Source organism: Cetorhinus maximus, chromosome 10 (assembly GCF_964194155.1).
Source record: "Cetorhinus maximus chromosome 10, sCetMax3.hap1.1, whole genome shotgun sequence".
NCBI lineage: Eukaryota > Metazoa > Chordata > Chondrichthyes > Lamniformes > Cetorhinidae > Cetorhinus > Cetorhinus maximus.
The window spans coordinates 109,877,374-109,904,423 of record NC_135888.1 but is presented as its reverse complement, the minus strand read 5'-3'; the positions used below and the strand labels follow the sequence as shown (position 1 = coordinate 109,904,423).

Here is a 27,050-nt window from a genome sequence, read left to right as displayed (position 1 = left end):
GTCAGGGATGTGCATACAAATATTAACATGGACTCATTCTAAAAATGATGGCATTATAGGAAATGACCACAAAAATAAAATGACCTGCTTGCATCCTCTCAAGCGCTCACTGACAAAATAACTTCCATAATTTCTAAATATTACTAAAATTGAATATTTTAAAATAATTTCACCAATATGGAATATGTTTGGACATTTCTTAGTTGTGTTGCACTCAGCATGAAAATGCCGTAATTCAACAGTAAATTGGCTGTCTGCCACAGAGAGGCTAGAGAACAACTGCTGTGGGAAATAGAAAAACGTCAGATTGGTTCAGCATGGGGGTCCTGTCCCAAAGTTCGGAGCAGAGTGGGCTGCATTCTACATCTACCCATGCTACTATCTGAGCTGGGACTCCTTGATGCTGATACTGAGAGCATGACATAGAAATTATTCCAGTCCCTTTATTAATATTTCTCATTGTGCATATAGTTCGCAAAAAAATAACTATTGCGGCTGATGTATTCATTGTATTTTCAAGCTTTCATATTTGACCTTGGCTCCTAAAACTTCTGCTGCCTGTTAGAAACAGTGTTTTGTGTAGTTCCCCAAGAAGATGAACAAAGTATTGGCTCTGAATTGGCGACCACATACCTTAAGGGCTTTCAACTTAGAATAAGGTTTGGGAGGGGTGAGGGGTGGTGATTGTGTTTTACAAACAATATTCCTGTGATATGGAGGGAGTTAGATTTAGAGGATCACTTGTGGTGGAGGGTGGGGGGTGGGTCAGAGGGAGAATAAGATCCAACAGAGAGATTTCCACCAGATTTGTGTTAAGAGTGCTGCATAATTGGATCAAATGGTCGGGAGCTTCTGTTTTCAAAGCTGAAAAGGGAACCTGCCATACTAGATATAATAATGAGGACAAACCAGAGTTTGTTAACAATCCAATGGCAGGGGAATATTTTACAAATAATGACCATAATTTGAATGGATTTGATATTAGGTGTGAGAGGGAGAAGGGAGAGCCCCAAACTAAAGTTTTAGATTTAAATAAGACAAACTTTGAAGGGAATAGAAATGAGTTGACCACAGTAAGTGGACTGAACTGTTAATGGGTAAGCCTGCAGCCAAACAGTGAGAAGTATTCAAATAGTTATTTAGTATGATAAAATGGCAGTGCAGTGCATACCTGTAAAAGCTAAGGGCTCCACCTATGTAGTTAAGCTACTATAGCCAACAACTGGGGTAAGGAAAAGGCTTGCATAAATGCAAAGTGAAAATCCAGCAGAATGGGGAGCTGTAAAAAATAAAAAAAGGGATTCAATGTAAGTGATGAGATATCAAAAATGAGTATGAATATCAAAGCTAACAGTAAAAATTTATATCAATATGAGAGGAGAAAAATTTGCAAGACCTGATGGTTTGCAATCCAACGTATCAGAAGTAATAGGTGAGGAAATTGCAGCTGCATTAGCCATTCCCTGCCCTTACCTGCTGATCTTGCCCTCACTAATATGAATGTATAACAAGTAGATGTCCTTGATGGTATTGGCAGGAATGATTACCGCACGATCTTTGTGGAGATGAAGTCCTGCCATCACACGGAGGACACCCTTCATCATGCTGTGTCGCAAAACACCATATCAGATGAGAAAAGTTCAGAACAGATCTATCAGCTCAAAACTTGGCACTCATGAGGCGCTGGGGTCATCAGTAGCATTGTATTCCATCACAATCTCATGTCAGCACACCATTACCATCAAGCCAGGGGACCAACCCAGGTTCAATGAGGAGTGTAGCAGCAGCAGCATGTGCCTGAAAATGAGGTGCCAACTTGGTAATGCTACAACACAGGACTTTAAGAAAACAGAATAGCAGAAGCAAAATTATTTGCAGAGCCAAACAACCCCAAATGCAACTGATCGGGTCAAAGCTTGCAGTCCTGAAAGTTATTTAATTGTTCACAGGCAAATGGGGGAGGGTGACTACGTGAACAGGAAGGAGAAACTAGGATGCTATTTACCTATGAGTTTAACATCAGTTGTGACAGAGTTACTGAAATCAATCATCAGAGACCAAAGCATTAATCACTTGGACAAATATGAGCTGATCAAAGAAAGTCAGCATGTATTTATGAAGGATATGCAATGGTTGACTAGTTTTTAAAATTGTTTTACGGAATGTGGGCTTTGCTGACCAGGCCAGCATTTACTGGCCATCAATAATTGCCGTTGAGAAGGTGGTGGTGAGCTGCCTTCTTGAACTGCCGCAGTCCTGGTGGTATAGGTACATCCACAGTGCTGTTAGGGAGGGAGTTCCATGACTTTGGCCCAACGACAGTGAAGAAATAGCGATATATTTCCAAGTCAGGATGGTGAGTGGCTTGGAGGGGAACTTCCAGGTGGTGATGTTCAAATGTATCTGCTGCCCATGTCTTTCTGGATGGTAGCGGCCGTGGGTTTGGAAGGTACTGTCTACGAAGCCTTGGTGAGTTTCAGCAGTGCATCTTATGGATGGTACGCACTGCTGCCCCTATTCGTTGGTGCTGGGGGGAGTGAATGTTTGTGGAAGGAGAGGCAATCAACTGGACTGCTTTGTCCTGGACGGTGTCAAGCTGGTTGAGTGTTGTTAGAGCTGAACTTATCCAGCCAAGTGGAGAGTATTCCTGTATGAGAATATGCCTGACTTGTGCTTGTAGATGGTGGAGAGGCTTTGGGGAGACAGGAGCTGAGTTACTCGCCACAGAATTCCTAGCCTCTGACCTGCCATGACAACTCCCTCCTGACTGTATACCACTGCCACCTCTATTGGATGTGTCCTGCTGGACATACCCAGGGATGGTGATGGTCATGCCTGGGACATGATCTATAAAGTATGAATATATCAGGCTGTTGTTTGACTGGTCTGTGAGACAGTCAGCCCTACCAATTTTGGCACTAGCCCCCAGATGTTCGTAAGGAGGACTTTGCAGGGTTAACAGGGCCGGGTTTGCCATTGTCATTTCTGGTGCCTAGGTCGATGTCGGGTGACTTCTCATTGACTTCTTTGCGGTTCGATGCAACTGAGTGACTTGCTGGGCCTTTTCAGAGGGAAATTAAGAGTCAACCACATTACTGCAGATCTGGAGTCACATGTAGGCCAGACTAGGTGAGGTTGGCAGGTTTCCTTCCCTAAAAGAGATTATAACCAGATAGTTTTTTTACGTCAATCAACGGTGCTTTCATGGTCAACCTTAGACTTTTAATTCCAGATTTTTTATTGAATTCATCAAATTCCACCATCTGCCATGGTGGCTTTGAACCTGGGTCCCCAGAGCATTACCCTGGGTCCCTGGATTACCAGTCTAGTGACAATTCTTCCACGCCACCGCCTCCCCCTTGCTTAATTTTTTGAGGAACCCATTGGCATAGTGGATAGAGAAATGTCTATGTATTTTATCAATAAGGACTTCCAGAAAGAACTTAATAAGGTTCAGAATGAGACATTATCAAAAGTGAAAGTACAAGAAATCAGAGACCTTGGGACAGGGGTCCGTAATTGATTGAGGGGTAGGTGAGACTGCAAGGATAAATTTAATATTCTCTGACTGACTGAATGTGACAAGTAGTCTTTCCCAGAGGTTTTGTATTGGGGCTCAGCTTTTCACCATATAAGTTAATGACTTGAATAAAGGAATGGAGTCTACAGATGAAACTAATTTAGGAGACATAGTAAGTTGTGTAGAAAGAAGTAGGAAGTTACAAAGGACCATTAGGCAGACTAAGGGAGCGGACAAAGCTATGGCAGTTGGAGTTCCGTCTGAGGATCTGAGAAAGACAAATTGGAATATTTCTTAATTGTTAGATACCAAGGTTCTGGAGGAGCAAGAGGATTTGGCTGTCCTTGTATTTTGTTCACTTAAAGCTCACGCACAGCTGTAAAAAGTAATCTTGGTTGGAAGTATAGCACAGATTCACCAGAATGATATCAGAGCTTTAAAGATCTCAATTATGAGGACAGCTGCATAAACGTGGATGAAAAATCATGGCCTGAAACATTAACCCTGTTTCCACAGATGCTTCCAGACCTGCTGAGTCTGCCCAGCATTTTCTGCTTTTATTTCAGATTTCAAGCACCCACAGTACCTTGACTTGTGCTCCTTTGGATTTTTAAGGTTGAGGGATGATCTAATCAAGATCTTATAAAATTATGAAGGGGTTTGATAGGATAGGTATAATCTATTTCCTTTGGTGGGGGGGTATCCAGTCAATGGGACTTTATAAAATTAGAGCAACATCATTTAGAACTGAAATCAAGAAAAACTTTCATATGAAAGGAGTGGAAAATTGAAACTCCATCCCAAAAGATTGCATGCTGGCCCAGTTACATTTTCAAGGAACATGGAGCCAAGATGAGTAAATGGAGTTGAGTTATGTATCAATTGTGATCTAATTGAATGGTAAAAAGGCTCTAGGTACTGAATGGCCTTGTTGGAATAGATTGACCTTGATTATTTCCAGTTTGCTGAATTTGTTGCAAACTCTGGAACTCTGCAGCTTATTGCCACTAGGTTGTGCTATAAACATTAACAACTCATCTTCAATTTTGAGCCATTTAATATGAGAAAATTCTTTTTCTGTAATTTTGTCATACACAACAGACTAAATAGTATTGAACATGTGAATTGATGATGTGTTGGGGTTAGAGGAAGGACTCAGCTTAAATGTTTTCTCAGAAAATGTTGACATTTGTTTTATATTTGTTATCTGAAGAATGCAGCCTATGCAAGGCTGAATTTATTGCTCATCTTGAGTAGTTCTGAGAAGGTGGTGGGTCGTTTTGAACTGTTGAAATCTTAGAGGTACTGGCGTCAGGTTGGAGATTCCAGAATATTAACCCAATGGCAGTGAAGAATGCTATACACGCCCAAGTCAAGATGTTGCTTGACTTGGAGTGGAACTTGGAGGTGATGACTGTTCTTGTTCTTGCTGGTAGCTATTTTACTTAAATATCTTTAAAAAAAATATCCTTATGAAATCCTGTATAATGAAATTTAGGACGTATGCAGCATATAGGACACCTGTAGGCATGTAGAACCACAGATGGTTAATTTATGCACATCAGAATCCTTCCTCATTGGATGAAACATTAAAACAGGTAAATGGTGAAATAGATGCAGTTTTCTGGTACATGATGTGGGAAATTCTTCAGGATCACATCTGTTCCAAATCTTCAGTGCCACAATCTTCTTTTTTCAATACCTTTTTGGAAGCATCGTTTGTAAAACAAAACTATCAGAGATTGTTTCAAAGACTGTCAACCTCGTAATGCTGCCGCTTTTATTAAGCTTGGTGTATCTTGGTTTTCTGACTTTAATCTTTCCTACATTACAACAGTGACTACATTTAAAAAACACTTAATTAGCTGTTCTAATTCTTATTTGACTCTTCTAATTCTGGCCTATTGTACATCCAATTAATGCTCCATCATTGGTGGCTGTGCCTTCACTTGCTTAGGCCCCAAGCTCTGTGATTCCCTCCCTACACTTCTCCGCCTCTCCATCTTGCTTTCCTCCTTTAAACCACTCCTTAACTCTTTGAACAAGTTTTGGTCATCTGACCTAATATCTCCTTTGTGTAGCTTGGTGTCATATTTTGTTTTATAATGCTCCTGTGAAGTGCCTTGGGACTTTACGTTGAAGGTGCTGTATAAGTTGTTGTTGTAAAGTGCTTTGGATTGTCCAGAGGGGATGTGAGGCGAGATGTAAATATAAGTCTTTTCATGATCCACTCAGTACTAAATTTGCTCTCTTGAAAGATTGTCAGCAAGCTCTATAAATGTCCTTTTTGTCTTTAGTGCAGAAATTAAGCATTGCAACATAACAATTTTTGTAGGTTCAACTTAAATGTTTTTTCCTTGTAATTGATGTCAGGTTACAGGCTGCTGAATGGAATTCTGGCCCCTTTTGTGAAGACCAGTAGCAACAAAAACAATCACTAGTGCAAGTTAAAGGTGATGTAGTACAGTGTAATTTCATGCAAAGCCTTAGTCACATGGTTGGAAAAGCAAGACCCCTTGCATGCTAATGTCTCCTCATAGCGAATGTATATGAGAAGGAGAGTTCGTACAGACCAGTTGCTGGTAGCGAGGACAGAGGGGAAAAAAAGATCTTTGCACCAGAGACCTAGGAAATGGAAAGGGAGAAGATATCTTTATAAAAAAGACTTGATGCTGCTGCATTCCATACCCCCTTCCCCAATTCCCTCTTTCTGAAGAGTCTGCTGGGTAAGATGTTGAGTTGCTCAGCCATAAAGCTCAGAAAGGAACTGGCTTTAATTCTGGTTATATATGGGTTCAGATAATCAGCTCTATGTTGTACCTGTCATGGGGGGAGGTGGTGGGTGGGTGCTTTAGCGATGACATGTTGTATTTGCCCAAAACAAAAGAAAGAACAGGAGAAACTGTGTATAGGTTGAAATAGCATAAGGGAATGGCCTTTGATTTAATACACAATAGTGCACTCGCTCATGTAAGTACAAGCACAATCAACAACTATTCAGATACAATAATACAAACTCATTTTAGTTTTATGATTTTACAAGTCTGTCTTAACGAGTCAAAAAATCTAAGCTGCAATGGTAAGCCTAGCTTCACATAATCTAATGATTATTAGCTTCAGCTGAGATCAAAATAATATTCATTGCGATTCAACTTTTAAGACTACATCCAATGGATCATAGGGATTAAGCTATTAGAAACAAAGCACTAAACAAGTATTCCAGTATTGGACTCTACCTTTGCTATGTGTTATGGCTATCCTAGTGGTTAGAAATAATATAATTGTAATTTGGTTGAATGCAACCAGCTTTTCTAGGTAAAGTCAATGTGAATCACAAGTTTAAAAACTGTCCAGACCATCTTAAACATAGTCAAGCTTATACCTCGAGTAAACATTTTTCATTGCTTTATTATGCTATGTAACCAAACAGAATTATATCATCTTACCTAAAACAAAAGAATGAACAGGAGATGACGTATGTTGAAGTAGCATAAGGGAGTGGTAAAATGGCCACTTCAGAGCACAGTATTTCCGATTCTTGAGCAGATTGGTCCATTATCTCTATGGGGGTGTTTGGTCATGAATTTACTTTTGAGAGAAAAAGCTAATAGAAGGTATATTGCAACCAATTATATATTAAACAAAATGTTGAATAAACAATGTGACCTAAAAGAAAAATAATAAAAATTGGTGATTTCTTTGGAGGGGTGGGGTCTCGATCTCACACCTGGTACATAGAGTTCAGGAGCAGAGCAGCCATGATCTATTTGGATATTGAAACAGCCTTGAAGTAAATGATCTCCTGGTCCTTTGCTCTTGCAACGTTTGCTGAAAAATGAACATTCACAGTCAAATTGCTTTCTAGACTTGCAGTAAAATAACTGCTATGTGGGTGAGGTACTGGAATTCTGCCAGTGCCTGCCATGCTTGAAGTCGGTACTTCCTAAAGAAGTTCAGTGAAAAGGCTATGCACGCTTCATTTTGTGCATCATTTATTGCTTTTAGCTGAAACAGTTTATTTTGAAAAAAGAAACTGTTGACTTGGGACCACTTAAGTTGGTCTGAAAGGCTCCTGTAAACACAAATAACTATTTGCAGTTATATGTTAAGTGATGTGAGGAGGAAATTCCATTGTTGTCTGACTGATTTTAATCATGTTTTGGCTCCAAAAATAAAGAACACAATTATGTGATTAATACCTTGCTGTATTCAGTTTTCACTACAATATACTTGCTTGAAGGATCATTTGACTTTCTTTTCAGAACTGCCTTCTCAGTGCTGATGTTGCTGACTATTGTTCTCTCAGCCATGTTAGAATGGTAACATGGTACGTTCTCAGTGTGAATTTTGTGCTCGTTTTCCTCGCTGATTAAAACACTTCAACACTTGTCACTCAGTAGTCATCATTAAGTGCTTCCAGATAATCTATAGTCTGGGTTTTATGCAAGTCATAGATTTATGCCTTTACATTGCGCATCAAACATGGTCTGGTCAAATGTATCACAGGTGAGAGGCAGCGTCAGCTCTCCAGGCATTGCATCAAGTACTGCCTCGTGAAGTATAACATCTTGATTATTTATCAGTGTACTCCCTCCAGTAATGAACTGTAACCCTTGGATCATCTGAGAGACCTTATTGCAATAAGGTAACATTCCCATAAATTCACCAAGTGGGATTAGCAATTTAATACCAAATTGCAGCATATATTTTTATTCTGAACCTTTGTTGTAAGAAGTTTAACCAAATTTTATTTCACTTGGGACCAAAAGCAAGTGTAAGATTTTATCCCATCAGTCTGGGAAACATGCCCAAGCTTCATTGATGGAAGCATTGTGCTACATAAGAGAATGGCAAGATGGCCACTTCACAGCATTTACTGCTCCTGAGTAAGAGTCCACTAGTCTAGACATCCTTCATAAAATGTGTTGCCTAGAATGGAACACAACATTCTAGCTGAGGTCAAACCAATGATTGATAAAGATTTAACATAATTTCCTTGCCTGTAGTGACACTCTGCTTTTTATTCTCTTTGGGACAGTTATACCCAAAGCATGGGGCTGAGATATTTTAAACATAAAATGTCCTGTAATGTGTTGGCATATGGCTGTATAGTCTGTGGAGCTGAGTGGCTCCTGTTGGATGTATTCTTTTCTCTTTTTCCATTAAGTGGTAGTCAGCTGGTATCTGAGCAGGAGCCCTATGGAGGAGGATTAATGTTCACGGTATAGATTTCAATTGATGTCAGTGATGTAAGACACAAGGTAAGGGAGGCCATTATTCAGAAAATGCTTTTCATCCATTCAAATCCAACTATTTAAACTGGCAAGAGAATAATAGTCTTTTGACTTTTATACCACATGACACGATGCCGTGAACAACTTAGCAGCAAAGTCTAAAGTTCAATCTCTGATTTGTTAAGTTAGACATCAGTAGCAACTGCGTTGCTGCCCAGTTAAAGTTGGCCCCATTGGCCTTGGAGAAGAGAAATTCATCTGGATCCCTTCTGATCATAATCCAGTCGTCGGTGGTGCAACATAAGTTTGTGCACGTTAGATGAGGAGACAATTGGGCTTGGTTGTCAGATCCCTGTGCTTTGATAGTCTGCAGATACTGTTCAGACTTGAATATGAAGGGTGAGAGCCTGAAGGCGAACAGCACCTATGGAAATGCACCTGACTTTTCGGAGAGCAGAAGTGAAAATCTGAAGCAGGAAAAAAAGGATTTTAATTTTACATCCTGTAGGTTTTTAATGAAAACTACGTTATAGTTAAATGGAAGTGATTAAACCTCATCCTGTTTTGACTGTTCCCCTTTCTCAGTTATTGAAAGGTTAGTGGTTTCCTTTGCTTGGGCTGACTACTTTTTACATGAAATTTAAATTAAAACATTACTTCAGTTTATTTATGTTCAGTCAGTTTAATTTATTTCTCGCCTGACTAAAACCTAACAATTGACACCAATTATTCAGAGCAGAAATTTAAAACAAAAGAGCAGTTGAGTATTTTAATTTAGTTGAAGTTTTCTATTTCAGAATAAAATCTGACTGTTTCTACATTTATTTTGGTGAAGACATTGGTTCCTGTTTTCAGGTGAATCGTTCTTCAGGGTGCCATGGCTTTCACTATAATATTTTATATGTGTACCATTAGTTAATTTCCTTCCCCCTCCTTTATGCCTTCATACCCAGCTTATTGCTGCAGGTTGGGTTATTAATATGTTTCGTGATGTGACTCCTTGTTCGGTTTAATCGAATCTCATTGATGCATCATGTTTTTCCCTAATTATTTCAAAAGAAAACCAATATAAGTCACCTAAGCATGTAGTCTGCCAGCTTCTCAAGAAATAGCAACAGATTTGTCACCAGAGTCCTGAAACATTTTATCTAGTTACATGGTTATAGCTTAAAAATACTCACTGATATTGAAACTTATAGCTTGGTTGTAACTTGAGAAGGTGATAGTTCAATGTAGCTACCGATTCTATCCCTCTCCCTGGCAACTATCTGAGACTAAACTGTAATGTTTGCAACCTTGGTGACATATTTGACCTTGAGATAAGGTTCTGGCCACACGCCCATGCCATCACTAAGACTGCCTATTCCCATCTCTGTAACTTCGCTCTGCTTCAGCTCATCTGCTGCTGAAATCCTCATTCATGATCAGTTTTGTCTCTAGATTCAACTATTCCAACACACTGCTGGTGGATCTCCCACATTCGACCCTCTGTAAACTGGAAATCATCCAAAACTTTGTCAGTGTCCTAACTCCTGCCAAATTCCATCGACTTCACCCCGTGCTCGCCGACTTACATTGCTTTCCAGTCAAGTGATGCCTTCAAATTGTCATCCTTGTTTTCGAACCCCTCCAGGTTCTTGCCCCTCCCTATCTCTACAGTCTCCTTCAGCCTCATAATCCTCCAAGATATATGCACTGCTCTAATTTTGGCCCTTTGAGCATTCCGATTTTAATTTCTCCAACATTGATGGCTGGACCTTCAGCTGCCTAGGCCCGAAGGTCCAGAATCCCCTTCCTAAACCTTTCTGCCACTTTATCTCTCTTTCCACCTTTAAGGCACTCCTTAAAACCTAGCTCTTTAAGCAAGCTTTTGGTCACCTGCCTGAACATGGCCTTATGTTACTCGGTGTCTAATTTGGCTTTATAATGCTCCTGTGAAGTGCCTTGTGACAATTTATCATGTTAAAGGTGCTATACAAATAGTTGTTGGACATTGGAACAATTGAAGCAATGGACTTAGAGTGAAATAAAAGCAAAATATTGAGGATGCTGGAGAGCTGAAATAAAAACTAAATACTGAAGAAACTCAGCAGGTCTGGCAGCATCTGTGGAAAGCTAAACAGAGTTGACGTTTCAAGTCCAAAATGATTCTTCTTCAGAACTGAAGACAGACAGGAATGTGATGGGCTTTATGCTGTTGAAATAGTGGGGAGAGGGCAGGTGGCTTTAGAGTGAAGATGTGTTCTGTGTGACATAGGAAGTGTCATCCGTGGATCTGTATTATTGTATCCCAATTTTGGCTGACACAGACAGGATGGGCTGAATGGCTTCTTTCTGTGCATTTACTTTTCCATGGTTGTAATTAATGTCAGATGCTTTTCATAGAGTTAATGGGGCTTTAATTAGCCACTAGCTTTCTCCTATTGGGAGTTGGTGAGACTGGGAAATCTTATAATGAAGTATTGGATGAATTAGTGTGCAGTACAGTATGGATTTTGTAGTACAAGAGCTGATGACATTCCAGAATTTAGTTAATGAGTAATTTCAGGTTCAGGGTGGCCCAGTGAGTTTAAAAAGAGCACAAAGGAAGAGAGAGGGTGGCGGACCCATTGAGTTTAAAAAGAACACGCCAATCTGTGGTTCCAGAGCAGACCGGCCCTGTTCTGCGAGAAACCCAGGTGTGACATCACAAGGAAACAGGCAAATGATTGCTGGTGAGTATTTTTCTTAGTTATCTTTCAAAACTCAGGTGATTTATTAGTGATTGTAAGGTTTACTAACAGTAGTGAAGCTTATTATTAGTAGTAGGGTTTATTAATTTATTTTTCTTAGTTTCTTAATTGACACATAAAAGATGGCAGGGCAGATGGCATGTTGCAGCTGCAGTATATAGGTGTCGATGGATGCCAGCGTGATCCAAGGTAACCATATCTGCAGTAAGGTCGAGGAACTTCGGCTCAGAGTCAGTGATTAGGAGGCATGGGAATTCAGAAGGTAGAAATGAAGGAGCCTCAGCCCTTGCAATTATCCCATAGGTTTGAGGTTCTTGCAGCTTGTGTGGATGAGACCGGGGGCTACAAGGTGGATGAGCGAGCTGACCATGGCACCGTGGTACGGGAAGGCATTCAAGTGGGCGGAGTAAATAGGAATGTTGTGGTAGTAGGGGACTATAGTCAGAGGGATAGATGTAGTTTTCTGCAGCAGAGAGTGAGAGTCCAGAAGGCTGTGTTCCCTGCCTGTTACCAGGGTTCAGGAGGTTCAGGACATCTACTCTGGTCTGGAGAGGAACTTGCAAGTGGGACGGGGAAGATCTACTTGTCATGGTCCATGTAGGTACCAATGACATAGATAGGACTAGGAAAAAGGTTCAACTTGGGGATTGTGGCAGCTAGCAGCTAAATGAAAAAGCAGAACCTCATAATGCCTGGATTATTACCTGAGCCATGTGCAAATTGACATAGGATTGATAAGATTGGATATATGCCTGCGTGGCTCAAAGACTGGTGTGGGAGAAATGGGTTTTGATTTATGGGGTACTGGGGAAAGTGGGAGCTATGGAAAGCTAGGTGGGAGTGTGTGTTGTGAGGAAGATGCAAAGTGGCTTCAAGGGGATTTGGGCAGACTTAGTGAGTGGACAAGAACATGGAAGAATATAAAATGGAAAAATGTGAGGTTATCCACTTTGGTAGGAGGAACAGATGTGCAGAGTATTTCTAAAATGGTAAGAGATTAGAAAGTGTAGATATACAAAACGACCTAGTTGTCGTCTTCAATAAGTCAGTGAAAGCTAACAAGCAGGCGCAGCAAGCAATTCGAAAGGCTAATGGTATGTTAGCTTTTATCACAAGGGGATTTGAGTACAGGAGTAGCAAAGTCTTGCTTCAACTGTATAGAGCCTTGGTTAGACCACACCTGGAATACAGTATGCAGTTTTGGTCCCCTTCCCTTAGGAAGGATATTATTGCCATAGAAGGTGTGCAGCAAAGGTTCACCAGGATGGTGGGACTGTATCCTCTAGAGTTTCAAAGAATGAGTGGTGATCTCATTGAAACCTACAAAATACTTAAAAGGATAGACAGGGTAGATGCAGGTAAGAAGTTTCCTCTACCTGAGGAGTCTAGAACCAGGGGACACAATTTCAAAATAAGGGGGAGGCCACTTAGGTCTGAGATGAGGAGAATGTTTTCTTTATTCAAAGGGTTGTGAATCTTTGGAATTCTCTACCAGAGAGAGCTCTGGAAGCTCAGTCATTGAGTATGTTTAAAGCAGAGATTGACAGATTTCTAAATACCAATGGCATAAAAGGACATGAGGATAGTGTGGGGAAAAAGGCACTGAAGTGGATGAGTAGTCATGATTGTATTGAATGGTGGAGCAGGCTCAATGGGCTGAATGGCCTACACCTGTTCCTATACCGTTGGGACAGTCTTCATCTGAACCATGCCGGGACCAGTGTTCTGGCATGGCGTATATAGCTAGGGAAGTAGAGAGGGCTTTAAACTAAATAGTGGGAGAAATGGGTCATGTGAGAGGAGATGTGGTAAATTAAACAGAAATGCCAAGGTAATAGAGCAGGGTACTGATAACCAGAGTATGGCAGGAAAGGACAAACTTCAGAGTGCACCAACAGACAAGGCCAGGAATTGCAATAAGACAGTTCTAAAGGCTCCATGTCTGAAAGAGCACAGCACTCATTACAAAATGGATGATTTATTAGCACAGATGGGAATAAATATGCCTGACCTGATAGCCATTACAGAGACATGGTTGCAAGGTGACCTAGATTGGAATCTGAATATTGAAGGGTATTTGACATTTGAAAAGATGGTGGAGTAGCTCTGTTAATTAAGGATGACAGTACAGTAGTGAGAGATGACCTTGGTTCGAAAGGGTAAGATATAGAATCAGTTTTGGTAGAGATGAGAAATAGGAAGGTAAGAGGTTACTTGCAGGAGTAGTTTACAGCTCCCCTAACAGTAGTTACATTGTAGGATAGAGTATATAGGAAGAAATAAATGGAGCATGTAAGAACTGTACTGTGATAATCATGGGTGACTTTAATCTACATGTAGATTGGGAAATTAGATTGGCAAAGGTAGCCTGGAAAATGAGTTCACAGAGTGTATTCAGGAGAATTTCTTAAAGCAGTATGTTCTAGAGGCAATCAGGGAGTAGGCTATCCTAGACTTTGTAATGTGCAATGAGACAGGATTAATCAATAATTTTATAGTAAAGGAGCCTCTAGGCATGGGTGATCATAATATTATAGAATTTCATGTTCAGTTTGAAGGTGAGAAGTGTGGGTCTAAGATTAGTGTTTTAAATCTAAATGAAAGTAATTATAGGGTATGAAGACGGAGCTGGCTAAAGTGAACTGGGAAACTAGGTTGAAAGGTCAGCCAATAGAGATGCAGTGGCAGACATTTAAAGAAATATTTAATAATTCTCAGCATATATTTACCCCAGTGAGAGAGAAAATCTCTTTGAGAAGGCTGCATCATCTGTGGCTAAATAAGGGAATTAAGGATAGTATCAAATTGAAACAAACACTGTACAAATCTGTGAAGATGAATGGTAGGTCAGAAAATTAGTTAGGTTTTAAGAACCAGGAAAGAATTACTTAAAAAATAGAGGGAGAAAGTGGAGTATGAGAGAAAACTAGCTAGAAATATTAAAACGGATGGTAAGAGTTTCTACAAGTATTTAAATAGGAAAAAGTAACAAAAGCGAATGTTGATGCTCTAGACAGAGTGTCTGGGGAGTTATTAATGGAAATCAAGGAAATGGCGGAAGCATTGAACAGGTATTTTGTGTCTGTCTTTAATGTAGAAGACTTAGAAAATTTCCCAAAGATACTTGAAAATCAAGAGGTGAAAAGGAGGGAGGAATTTAAAGCAATCACTGTTACCAGGGGACAGGTACTGGGAAAATTATTAGACTTAAAAGCTGACACGTGTCTGAGACCTGATGGCCTGCATCCTAGGGTCTTAAAAGAAGCAGCTGCAGAGATAGTAGAGGCATTGGTTGTAATCTTCCGAAATTCCTTTGATTCTGGAAGTGTCCCAGCAGATTGGAAAATAATAAATGTAACATGAAGGGAGACAGAAAGCAGGAAACTATAGGCCATTAGCCTAACATCTCTCATAGGAAATTGCTAGAATCCATTATTAAGGGGGTTATAGCAGGATACTTGAAAATCATATTGTGATCAGGCAGAATCAACATGGTTTTGTGAAGTGCTTATCTAATTAGAATTTTTTGAGGAAGTAACAAGCAAATTGGAGAAAGGGAAAGCTGTGGATGTGGTGTACCTGGATTTCCAAATGGAAAAATGGGGAGTGGAATATAAAACTAGGAAAGTTTTACTGCAGTTGTACAGGGCCATGGTGAGACCACACCTGGAGTACGGTGTATGGTTTTGGTTTTCTTATTTGAGAGAGAGGATATATTTGTGTTAGAAGTAGTTCAGAGAAGGTTCACTCAACTCATTTCTGGGATGAAGAGGTTATTGTATGAAGAATGGTTAGACAGATTGGACCTATACCCATTGGAATTTAGAAGAATGAAAGGTGATCTTATTGAAACACACAAGATCCTGAGGGGACTTGATAGGGTGGATACAGGGAGGATGTTTCCTCTTGTGGGGGAGACTAGAACTAGGGGACGTAGTTTAAGAATAAGAGGTCTTCCTTTTAAGATGGAGGTGAGAAGAAATTTTTTCTCTCAGCGGGTTGTTAGTCTGTGGAATTCTTTTCCCCAGAAAGCAGTGGAATCTGAGTGATTGAATCTCTTCAAGGCTGATTCGATAGATTTTTGATAGACAAGGGAATTGACGGTTATGAGGAAAGTGGAGTTGAGACCACATCAGATCAGCCATGATCTTATCGAATGGTGGAGCAGACTTGAAGGGCCGAATGACCACCTCTTGCTCCTAAGTTCTATATTCCTATGTTCTTAAGTGGGACCAGTATTCTCCTGTCAGTGGTATTAAAACAAACACAACTGAACTTTAATGGATAAAATTTCAAATTCTGCAATGATTTGAATCTTTCTTGGTCAAAATGTTGTGCACTATGTTTGATGTGGAAAGGTTTGCATTCTCTTTGTGCATAAATTAGCCTAGAAACATATGTTAACATCAAAGGGTACAGAATAACAATGTCAACAGTGACACAGAATGCAGGTGCTCCAGCTTGTGCACCCTTGAAGTACATTAGTTAAGGATGCTTGAGGATATTTCATGCTTGTGGGGAAAGAATCTTCAGTAACCCAGTTGGTGGCAAATTTCTCTTTATGGTAAATTAAGGCTTATGATTTATCACTTCTAATAGAATTCATTTTTGTGAGCCAGATACTGAACTCTGACATACAGTCAACAAATTTTAAAACACACAAAGGCACTTGGCTCAGACTGTATGGGCTGCCTCAAAGTGCTATCTAGCGCTCTCTAATTGGTTCCCAGTCTCTGCTCTTTCCCATAACTATTATAATTTTATTTTTCAGATATTAATCCAACTACAATGTTTATCCTAGTTATAGTTGTCTTTTGCTATACTTTCTTTAGCCAAATGCAAATAATTGACGGACAATCTTATTTTCGACTTGCAACTGTACAAAAGATGGTTTAGTTTTCTAAACTTGTTTTTCTAGCTTTTATTTTCATTTTAAATAATTCAGTTTGCTGTGTTGAGGGGATGTGCTGCCAGATTGCTGTCATTGCTAGTTTTGAAAGTTCTGGAAAGCATTTTGTTGCAAATAAGCACCCATTTTAGCTTCAGCCTGTGTTGAGTGGAAGGATCTGCTACATTGTGCAGTGGAGTTGATCAAGAATTGGCTTTTCAAGCTTGCTGATCCCAGCATAGTACTGTACCTGTGTTTGATGTGGTTCTTTGAAGAGCGTTGAAGATGTATATGTAAATGCAAGACCAATGCAGCAGAGAAAGGTGATCCTACACACAGTCGCCTCCTTAAGCCCAAGCTTCTTCAGTTGCTCTGCACAGCTCAGCTCTGTAATTTAGGTATCAGTTTTCTCGCACTTCTGTGAGCTCCTCACAAGGCTCGAGTATCTTCCTTGCCCAGTTCTTGTTGCCAAGGCACATAGTACTCAAGGTGTGGTGTTGCCGGAGCACTATGCTGTTTGAGCATGACTTCTTTCAACTTGTGTTCTACTGTTTTGGCACTGTATAGTTCAACATTGTATTTACTTTGTTGAATTGCTGCTCCACAGTGACTGGACTGTGAAAAGAAAACCACAACAAAATGGGATTGCAGGATGATGACAAAAGAAAAGACATAAGTGACTGAAGAAAGGGAAATTTGGTATGACAATTTATCGGTGATTCACGAGTAGTTGTCCATTAAGATAAGCAATCTGCAGCAAAGGTTGGTCATTTTGAAAGTTCTTATTGTTTGGAACTTTGGCTGAGAGGTTCTAGTGGTTTCTGTAAATCCAAATGAGCATTGAGCATGTGTCTACATAAACCACCCCACTCTGCCCCAGATCTTTTTCATGTCCATCCTTGGTTATTTCAGAACGACTGGTGGAGTTCTTGATTGACCATTATTTTTTGCTGTGTGATGTAGCAAAGAAGAAAATCCTGCTTGCTTTGATTATGGCAGTAATTTGCTAGTGCAAGTGCAGCTGTCACAGTTGTTGGGGGAATTAAATTGCTGACGTGTAAATTCCTAATGAGTTTGTCAATTTTCCAAGAAGTATTGAAATGGGTAGAAGAATTTGGCTTTAAATTTCACAACTTCATGTCCCAAAGCAGTTTTTAAAATCAGTTAAATATTTTGGAAGTGACTTGGCACTGATGTAAAGTAGGGAAACACTGCAGCCCATAGACAGTCATTCAAACAGAATAGAGATAAATGACCAGATGATCTGTTTTGGTGGGCTGAATGAGACTGGGACTACAGAAGAATCTTTCTGCTCTTCAGATAGTACCATGGGATCTTTTATGGTCAGCTAAGAGGGCAGAGGGGGCATGTCTTTCAAAAGACACCAACTAAAGTGTCAGTTTAGATTATATGCTTGAATCTCTGGAGTGGGGCTGTACAACTGCTGTCCAAAGCTGACATGAATAAATGACACCTGTTTGATATTCAGTATGAATAACTGTGCTCCCAGTAATGTGGACTAGTATTATGGGCAATTAATTTCTCAGTGCTTCCTGTAAATTCAAATGAATTTGGTTTTGTATTTTGGCTGACACTGATCGTGTACACCTCTGCACAGCTGGTCAAAATCACTTCAGTTTTTACAACTCACACAATAAATGGAATACTAGATATTTTGTTAGTTCTCTTCCTCCTTTTGTACACTCTCTTCTTTCATCTTTCCTCCATTGTCTCTATATTCCTCCTCTCCCTTCCTTCGCTCCTCTCCTTCTCACTCGCACCATTACGGTTTGATTTTCTTTCTGTCTTTCCCTTCATTCATTTTCTGCCTTGTCATCCATGTCCCTCTCAAATCATTCTCACTTGGTCTCCCTCTCTTTCACTCTCTCTCTCTCTCCCTCTCGCTCTCTCGCTGTCTTTCGCTCACTCTTATCTGCTGTCTTATCCTCTGCACCAACACCTGGCGTTGACTTCTGGAAAATAATAACTAGATTTATGGTCAATAAGCTGAAGCAGTTAAATCCATTTAACGTGAAGCTGCATTTATTTTTGATTGTGATACCTCAGAGGTAACGTTCTTAAAACTGAATGAATGATTATCATTTAGGCTGGGTTCATTTGCTGTGTCTATTTTTCCGCGCTTGGGAGCAATGAGTCGCCTCCAGAGTTCTGTTGTCCCTGACTCTGTATTTATACAACTACTTTACTGCCTGTACAAAGTGAAACAACTAGGTGCCAATGCTATTGTAGCAGTGAAAATACAGCTGAAGAGACTTGTATGAGGAAGTCACTGTCTTTGTCAGTTTTACATCTGCAGTCATTTCAGTTGGAAACTTCTCATTTGGTAATGATGTCTGAATGCTTTTATCAAAAATATCAGAAGTGTAAGTGTCATGCAGTAATTATCCTGCCAAGGGTCAGAATTGCTTATAATGTTAGTGCAAGTGCCTGCAAAGTTTGCAATCATTGGCTTGGTTACTGATGGTAAAGTTTGCAGCTTTTTCCAACACTTCAATGGGGAAATTACCAATGGAAGCAAATACTAAACAACATTCCACTGGAAATCCATCACAAACTTCTTTTAACTGATTTTCTTGTGACTCATTTCCATGAATTTTTGTTCACTTACAAATCTTCTAAGTGAAATATCAACTTCTGAGCAACTGTGACCAAAAATAAAATATCTCTAGTCACTACAGCTCCCTCATTAGATGGTCAGCCTTGTCTTTGGAGTGAGTTTTTCCAGGTATTTTTGTTTTCGTTTTTGTTTTGGATTTCCAGCATCCGCAGTTCTTTGCTTTTGTCTTTGGAGATATCTGTGTCAGGGCAGATCCTTTCCACCTGCAGCTTCCTCAATGCATAACCAGTCTCGCAGTGCTTTTGAGCTTTCCCTGGTCTTGAACAAGTGACATAGTTTAAGTTCTGTTAAGAAGGGAAGCTAAGGAATTAAGTCTATTAGTCTAATACTGTATGAATAGAGCACGACCAGGAAACCCATCTGTTACATGAATACACCACATATTGAGTGCGTTCAGCATTTTGTTCCTGCACTAGACTTGATTTTGCTTTTAGAAATGTGTTCCTTAATGAATGGAACATTGTTTGGATACAGCTGTCCAAAAGTATTTAGCAGCCACTAATCTGTTTTCTATCACTTGGTGTCTTGGGCGTGTTGAATGTTTGTGTGAGTTTCCTGTTGTATGTATGTTACAATACTGTACAAACTTAGAAACCAAAATAGTGTTAACCTTTTATGTCTTGTGTACTATTTTATTTGGGGCTGATGATGGAGAGGGTGGCAGAATGTTAAATGTGAACTGGTGGAATGAGCCTATTATTTATTCAATGATTCCAGAAATGCACTACGAATGGGTGACTTGGCATTCTCTTTCCTTTTTTTTTGGGTTTTGACAGATGCTGTTGGCTGAATTATTAAAAGTGGTCTCTCTAAAAGTGACTGTTTATTTCTGTACAAGTTGACTAGTAGGAAAGATTGTGGTAACTTGTATCCTGTACTACGGTTAATTAATTTGTCAGGGAGAGAGCATTTGCAGACAGTGGAGTTGTTATAACACTTTTTCCCCCCTGCCCCAAAATAGCAAGTTAGAGTGAACAGCATACGAACATATGAACAAGGAGCAGGAGTAGGCCATTCAGCCCCTCGAGCCTGCTCTGCCATTTAATAAGATCATGACTGAAGTAACCAGAAACCTGCATTCCGCCTACCCCTGATAACCTATTACCCCCTTGCTTCCAAAAATCTATCCATCTCTGCCTTAAAGGTATTCAGACTGCTTCCATCACCTTTCAGAAAGAGAGTTCCAAAGACTCACGACCCTCTGCGTGAAGAAATTTCACCTCATCTCTCTTTTAAATGGGTGACCTCTTATTTTTAAACAGTGACCCCTAGCTCTAGATTCTCCCATAAGAGGAAACATCCTCTCCACATCCACCCCATCAAGACCCCTCAGGATCTTATATGTTTCGATCAAGTCACCTCTTACTCTTCTAAACTCCAGAGAATACAAACCTAGTCTGTCCAACCTTTCCTCATGAGACAACCCACCCATTCCAGGTATTAGTCTGGTAAACCTTCTGTGAACTGCTTCCAACACATGCCTATTTCTTAACTTAGAAAAGATGTGATCATGTTAAAGGTTCAAGTAGATTTGTTGCCCTCTAAATACACAGCTGTTGAAAAAATACGTTATATTTATACATTTATTTAGTGCCTTTAACAGAAAAATGCCTGTGCATTTGGTAGGATAGTTTGAGTTAGATGAGGAGATATGATGGGGGAGCCCAGCACATCAGCGCAAAAGACAACTCTGAAGCATTTGCAACCATCTTCACAGCCAGAGGTGCTAAGTGGATGATCCATCTCTGCCTCCTCGGGCCCCCAGCATCACAGATGCCAGTTTTGAGCTAATTCGATTCACTTGATGTGATGTCTAAAAACGGTTGAAGGCACTGGATACTGCAAAGGCTATGGGCTCTGACAACATCCTGAAAATAGTATTGAAGACCTGCGCTCCAGAACTCACCTCACCCCTAGCCAAGCTATTCCAGTACAGCTACAACGCATCCGACGATGTGGAAAATTGCCCAGGCATGTCCTGGCCACAAAAAGCAGAACAAATCCAATCCGGCCAATTACTGTCCCATCAGCCTCCTCTCGATCATCAGCAAAGTGATGGAAGGTGCCATTGGCAACGCTATCAAGTGACTCTTACACAGCAATAACCTATTCACCGATCCTCATTTTGGGTTTCTGCTAGGGCAACTCGGCTTCTGACCTCATTACAGCCTTGCTTCAAACATGGACAAAATAGTTGAACTCGAGGGGAAGTAAGAGTGACTACCCTTGACATCAAGTCATCATGTGACCTAGTGTAGCATCAAGGAACCCTGGCAAAATTGAAATCAATGGGAATCGGGGATAAACTCTCCATTGGTTTGAGTCATACCTAACACAATGGAAGGTGGATTGTTGGAGGCCAGTCAGCTCAGTCCCAGGATGTTGCTGCAGGAGTTCTTCAGTGTAGTGTCCTAGGACACCTTTAGCTGCTTCATCATTGACCTTCCTTCAATCCTTAGGTTAGAAGTAGGATGTTCACTGATGATTCAGTACCATTCGCAACTCCGGAGATACTGAAGCAGCCTGTGCCAATATATAGCAAGTCCTGGACAACATTCAGGCTTGTCTGTTAAGTGGCAAGAAACATTTGCATCACACAAGTGCCAGGCAATGACCATCAGACAAGAGGGAATCTATTTCCCTTGATGTTCAATGAGATTACCTTCGCTGAATCCTCCATTATCAACATCCTGGGAGTTATCATTTACCAGAAACTGAATTGGTCCAGTCATTTAAATACTGTGACTACAAGAGCAGGTCAGAGACTGGGAATTCTGCAGAGAGTAACTCATCACCTGATTCCCCAAAGACTGTCACCATCTACAAGGCACAAGTCAGGGTATGATGGAATACTCTTCACTTGCCTGAATGAGTGCATCTCGAACAACATTCGAAGCTCAACACCATCCAGGACAAAGCAGCCTAGTTGATCGGCACCCCATCCACCAATTTAAATATTCACTCCCTCCACCACCGATGTACAGTGGCAGCTGAGTGTACCGTATACAAGATGCACTGCAGCAACTCACCAAGGCCAATGAGATAGCACCTTCCAAAGTCATGACCTCTACCACCTAGAAGGACAAAGGCAACAGATGTATCAGAACACCACCACTTGCAAGTTCCCCTCAAAGCCATGCGGTATCCTGACTTGGAACCATTTCGCCATGCCTTCACTGTTGCGGGCTTAAATCCTGGAACTCCCTTCCCAGTACTGTGTGGGGTCTATCTGCAGTAGATGCACTACAGTGGTTCAAGAAGGCGTCTCACCGCCACCTTCGAGAGCAATTAGAGATGGGCAACAAATACTGATCTTGTCGCCCACATCCCATGAAAGAATAAAATAAAAAGCTAGATGTTGGTTTTAATGAGGGTCTTAAAAGAAGGGAATTCACGGGCTTGACCATCAGCAGATGAAGGCATAGCCACTGTGTTGGGGCATGGTGTGGGGGATTGCATAGGCCAGAATTTGGAGTAGCAGAGTTGGGGAGTAGGGAGGGCAATTTCATGATGGGGTTTAAACACAAGGATGAGAATTTTCAATTGGAGGTGAAGGAGGACTGGGAGCCAATGTTGTTCAGTAAGGACAGGTGGTGGGCAAATGGGACTTGGTGTCGGATAGGATGCAAATAAAAGAGTTTTGGATAAGCTGAAATTTCCAGAGGGTGGATCATTGGGGGCTGGCATTGGTATAATTGAGTCCAGAGGTAATGAAAAGGTTATGCTTACAACTTGCGCGCACATTTTTGCTGCAATTTTATATTTTTATATCTTTCCTGCAATTTTTTTTGTTATGGCAAATGTTTTCTCTCTTCTGGTTATCTGCTGAATTAAATAACTGTTACAGTTTTTGAAGATCAGGTACTCTGGAGGAATCCTCTTTTTTCCATGAAAACTTGTGCTACTTTCAGTCAAGGTAGTGATGGCTCTAATGTTCTTTGAACTAATTGCTTTGGTTTTTATGAGCTGGTTAGGTTGGGCTTAACCACTTCACTTCTGCTCAGTTTTGGAGCACCTATTGCCTCTGCTTTCCTGTAATGAATAACTTAGTGTATGGGAAGGGATGGTCATAAAACGAGTCTTATGATGTGATTGCAGCTCTGCTGCATCACTGTTTTGTGCTATTTTAATGTATAGGAAAGTAAGACGTCCCATTCTTACATACCTCGTAGAAAACTCCTTGTTTTTCAAATATGTCCAAGCTGTAAATGACTTTCGTCCTCTGTGCGTCCACTCATGAATGAAAAGTTTGACATGGGATGTCTGCAGAACTGGGAATTCATATTGTCATTAATACTTGGGGGAACTTCTGTTGCCATCTCTGGCCTCCTTCTGGGCACGTTGGATGTTGCAAGCTTGGTGTAGATGGTCCGCGAAACATGCTAATCAAGTTTCAGTGCTTGACTCCATGTGGGCTGGTTGGTCACAATGTTTTCCCAAGAGAGGTGATCTGCAGTGCAGAGGTTTGGAAGGTTCTTTCCTAGGATGTCCTTAACGTTTGTACTGACCACCTTGATGTCATTCGCCCTGAGACAGTTCCCCATTGGAAGCATTCTCTCAGATCCCAAACAAAAGGAGATGAAAACCATTCACAACCCACAAAAGTGCCATATTGGATGTGACCCCATGGTGTCATTTTAAGTGTTATTTTCATCTGAACCAGCTGAAGATATTTTTGGATAGACGTTCAAGAGTTTTGTTTGCTTTTCTTTGGGAAGTGAGTGGAACTTTTTTTAACAAGATTTAAATAAACACTTTCACTCCTATTGGCATACTTTGTATGCATATTTAGAATCACTAGGCTCGGTGAGCCAAATGGTGTTTGTTATTATAAAGAGGGTTGTAATTAGTGCCCCAATTTTACTCCAATTGCCTGGCAGTAACAAGTCGGACACACTGTTAAAAGAGCAAAATGAATTTCACGTTGTGCCTGAAGTAAACAGGTGCCTCATTAATAAATTGAAGTGAAGTCGTATAATGTCATTAGGACTCCAAACATTTTTAATTGGCAAGGTCACCAACATATTGAGGAAAACTTTGCTGGATTGGCTTCGCAAACTTACTGACATGTTTGAAAGCAACATTTAAAAGGACAATTGGTTGTAGACACGTAAGTCAAGAGGAATCTGTATGTTTTATGTGTCAGTACATTTCCAAGTAGTTTTGAACTTGGAGTTACTTGTGCTTCATTTCTTGGATGGGCGAATTATCAGAAGAAGAGAAACAGCAGACGTTTTGTCACCAGGATAAGTAGCAGGTGGGCCTTTTGGAACTTGGCTGGGTGAGTGGTGCTGCTTGTGGAAGACTGTACGCAACCCACATGGCATACAGAGTCAGTTTCTTGGATATCTGTGAAGAGTGTGTCATCAGGATGCTGCGCTTCACTGGGCAGATGATGTATGCAACCTTTTTCAGGTTGAATGTTGGTCACCACTTGCATCTCCCAGTCTTCAGTGCACAGCAAGTTGCTAATGTTATTTTTGCCAGAGCAAACCAGTGCATTACTTTCTCGATGAACTCCAATGCACGAATGAGAGAGCTCTGGAACCTTGTGTACAGGGCATAATAAAAGCTCTCTTTTAGTTATCAGGACACCAGAAGATGAGCAAGCAATGTAACTTGAACAGGATGGGACTTCCATTACATCAGTGTAAAGCTGATGTGTGATCACTACAGAAAAATAATGCAAATATATATCAGGTTTGCTTGCAGCTGCCATGACAGGTTCATCTTGCATCACTTTATCCATCCCCTTAGTTTTGCACCCATCCAGGAATGTGTGCTAGGAGAAGAGGAAATGCCCCCTGGAGATATGCTGATGATATCCACCTTAAGCTCTCCAAACATGAATAATACAGGTACTTTCATAGCTACCTTGCCCTTCAGAAGTCTGACTGAAATTCGCGTGGTTCCACAGCAAACAAGCTTAGCTGAAAATAATACATCAGCTATATAAGTTCCCTTTATTTCTGTTTCTCTTCCCCTTGCATGCCTTCACTTAGCACTTATATGATGCAAGATAGCAGACTTCAGAAACTTGATGGCAGTACCTGATCACTCTTTTTGCTGCTGTTGACACTCCACTTCAAATGCACAGCCGCATATCCATCATATTATTTTAACTTTACATCCTGTGCAGTTTAATAAATGTATTTAACTAGAACTTCTGGAAATTTAGCAGCAGTATGGTACAATAAGTCTCTTGTAATTTCTGTTTTGTACTTGAATATGCATGTCCTTTGCATGATTACTCTATTTAGCACTGAATTCCTTGAAGGCGAAAGAATGTTTTGAAATATGGTTGTTATTTAATTTGTACTTGAACTGAATATGCTTTTTTTTCTTGAACAGGATTTAGAAATAATATACTCTCATCTCCATGGCATGGATGTACTATCTAATTTGAGGGAGCACCAGCTCAGGTAAGTGTGGTTTAAGGGCCTGGCACATATAAGGTTAAGGTGGGACCGAGTACAGTACTGCCCACACAGTAATGTAAGAGAACTCAACCTACACCTCGGGGTCAGTCTAGTGTTAGACGGAGCCAAATGCACAAGCAAGCATGGAGATAGCTCCAAGCTTGAATCTTTTACTGTGTATATGTACATAGCTCTTGTAATTAGTAAATACATACAGTTAGCCTACTTAAGACGACAAAGTCTTCATTAAGACCTACCGAAAGGTATCCAACACCCTACAATATGGTGGCAGCGTTTGGAAAAACCAAGAACCCCAGAGAGGCTGGAGCAGAAAATCAAAAGCTGGAAAATTAAAGGAGCAGCATTCTGACCTGACTGAAAGCACCTGAAGCGAATACACAGAGGGAGATCACCTGAGAGCAGAATTGGAAGCAGAGGGCACAAGAAAAAAACTCTGCTGTGCAGCTGAGGACTCGATCGTGTGGGCATCCAGTTTGAATACCCAGGGATTGCAGAATCAAAGGACCTAGCAGGGGTGAGCTAAAGAATTAAGTTCTTGGCCAGAACTAGTTTAAAAACATTTTCAATTTTTTAAAGACCTGAGCTGCCAGTTTCTGAAAGCAGTGTGGCCAGCCAGAATCCTGAGTCGGCACCTGAACATGTGGCATCCGAGCTCACTCCGAAAAGGGGGAGCAATTAATTAATTTGGAATAATCGCGACTAAAGAATCAGCTTTAAAGATCAGCAAAGGCCAGGATTCAAGTCTTTCATGACCCTAAAGCATTGAGCTGAAATGGGGAAGTCTGCAGCCAGTCAATGCAAGCAGCCATTGTTTAAAAAATTTTCACAGCTGAGTGTGAGTGCTATTGCAGTGGGAGCCTGCCAAAACCAGCTAGCGCGGGCAAACCCTTTGTCTTCAAATGAACAGTGGTGCCATCTTGGATTTCAGCAACTTCTCAAAGCTGAACCTATGCTTCAAAAATTTTTTAACCATGAATCAAAAATCCAACTTTGGCCAAACCTAACGGAAAATTTGAGTATCCTGGAGAAGAGAATTCTTAAACTACCAGAGTACATCAGGTCTAAGTTGAACATAGATCATAGAACATAGAAACTAGGAGCAGGAGGAGACCTTTCGGCCCTTCGAGCCTGCTTCGCCATTCATTATGATCATGGCTGATCATCCAACTCAATAGCCTTCTCCCGCTTTCTTCTCATATCCTTTGATCCCTTTCACCCCAAGAGCTATATCTAACTCCTTCTTGAAAACATACAATGCTTTGGCCTCAACTACTTTCCGTCGTAACGAATTCCATAGGCTCACCACTCTCTAGGTGAAGAAATTTCTCCTCATCTCAGTCCTAAATGGTCTACCCCATATCCTCAGACTGTGACCCGTGGTTCTGGACTCACCCACCATCGGTAACATCCTTCCTGCATCTACCCTGTCTAGTCCTGTTAGAATTTTATAGGTTTCTATGAGATCCCCCCTCATTCTTCTGAACTCCAGCGAATATAATCCTAACTGACTCAATCTCTCCTCATATGTCAGTCCCGCCATCCCAGGAATCAGTCAGGTAAACCTTCGCTGCACTCCCTGTGTAGCAAGTACATCCTTC

General features: G+C 40.7%; 1 protein-coding gene across 6 annotated transcripts in view; it reads left to right on the top strand.

Moving 5' to 3' along the window:
- Window positions 1–27,050, top strand: part of LOC144685938 (rap guanine nucleotide exchange factor 6-like) — a 412,496-nt gene that overhangs the window by 79,254 nt on the left and 306,192 nt on the right. For 5 of the 6 annotated variants that reach the window (XM_078550986.1, XM_078550991.1, XM_078550990.1 and 2 more), the window contains exon 2: window positions 25,364–25,434. The exons of the other annotated variant lie outside the window; for it this stretch is intronic. In XM_078550986.1, the coding sequence (XP_078407112.1) occupies window positions 25,364–25,434 (71 nt within the window). The remainder of the gene's footprint in view (window positions 1–25,363; window positions 25,435–27,050) is intronic. 6 annotated transcript variants of the gene reach the window in all.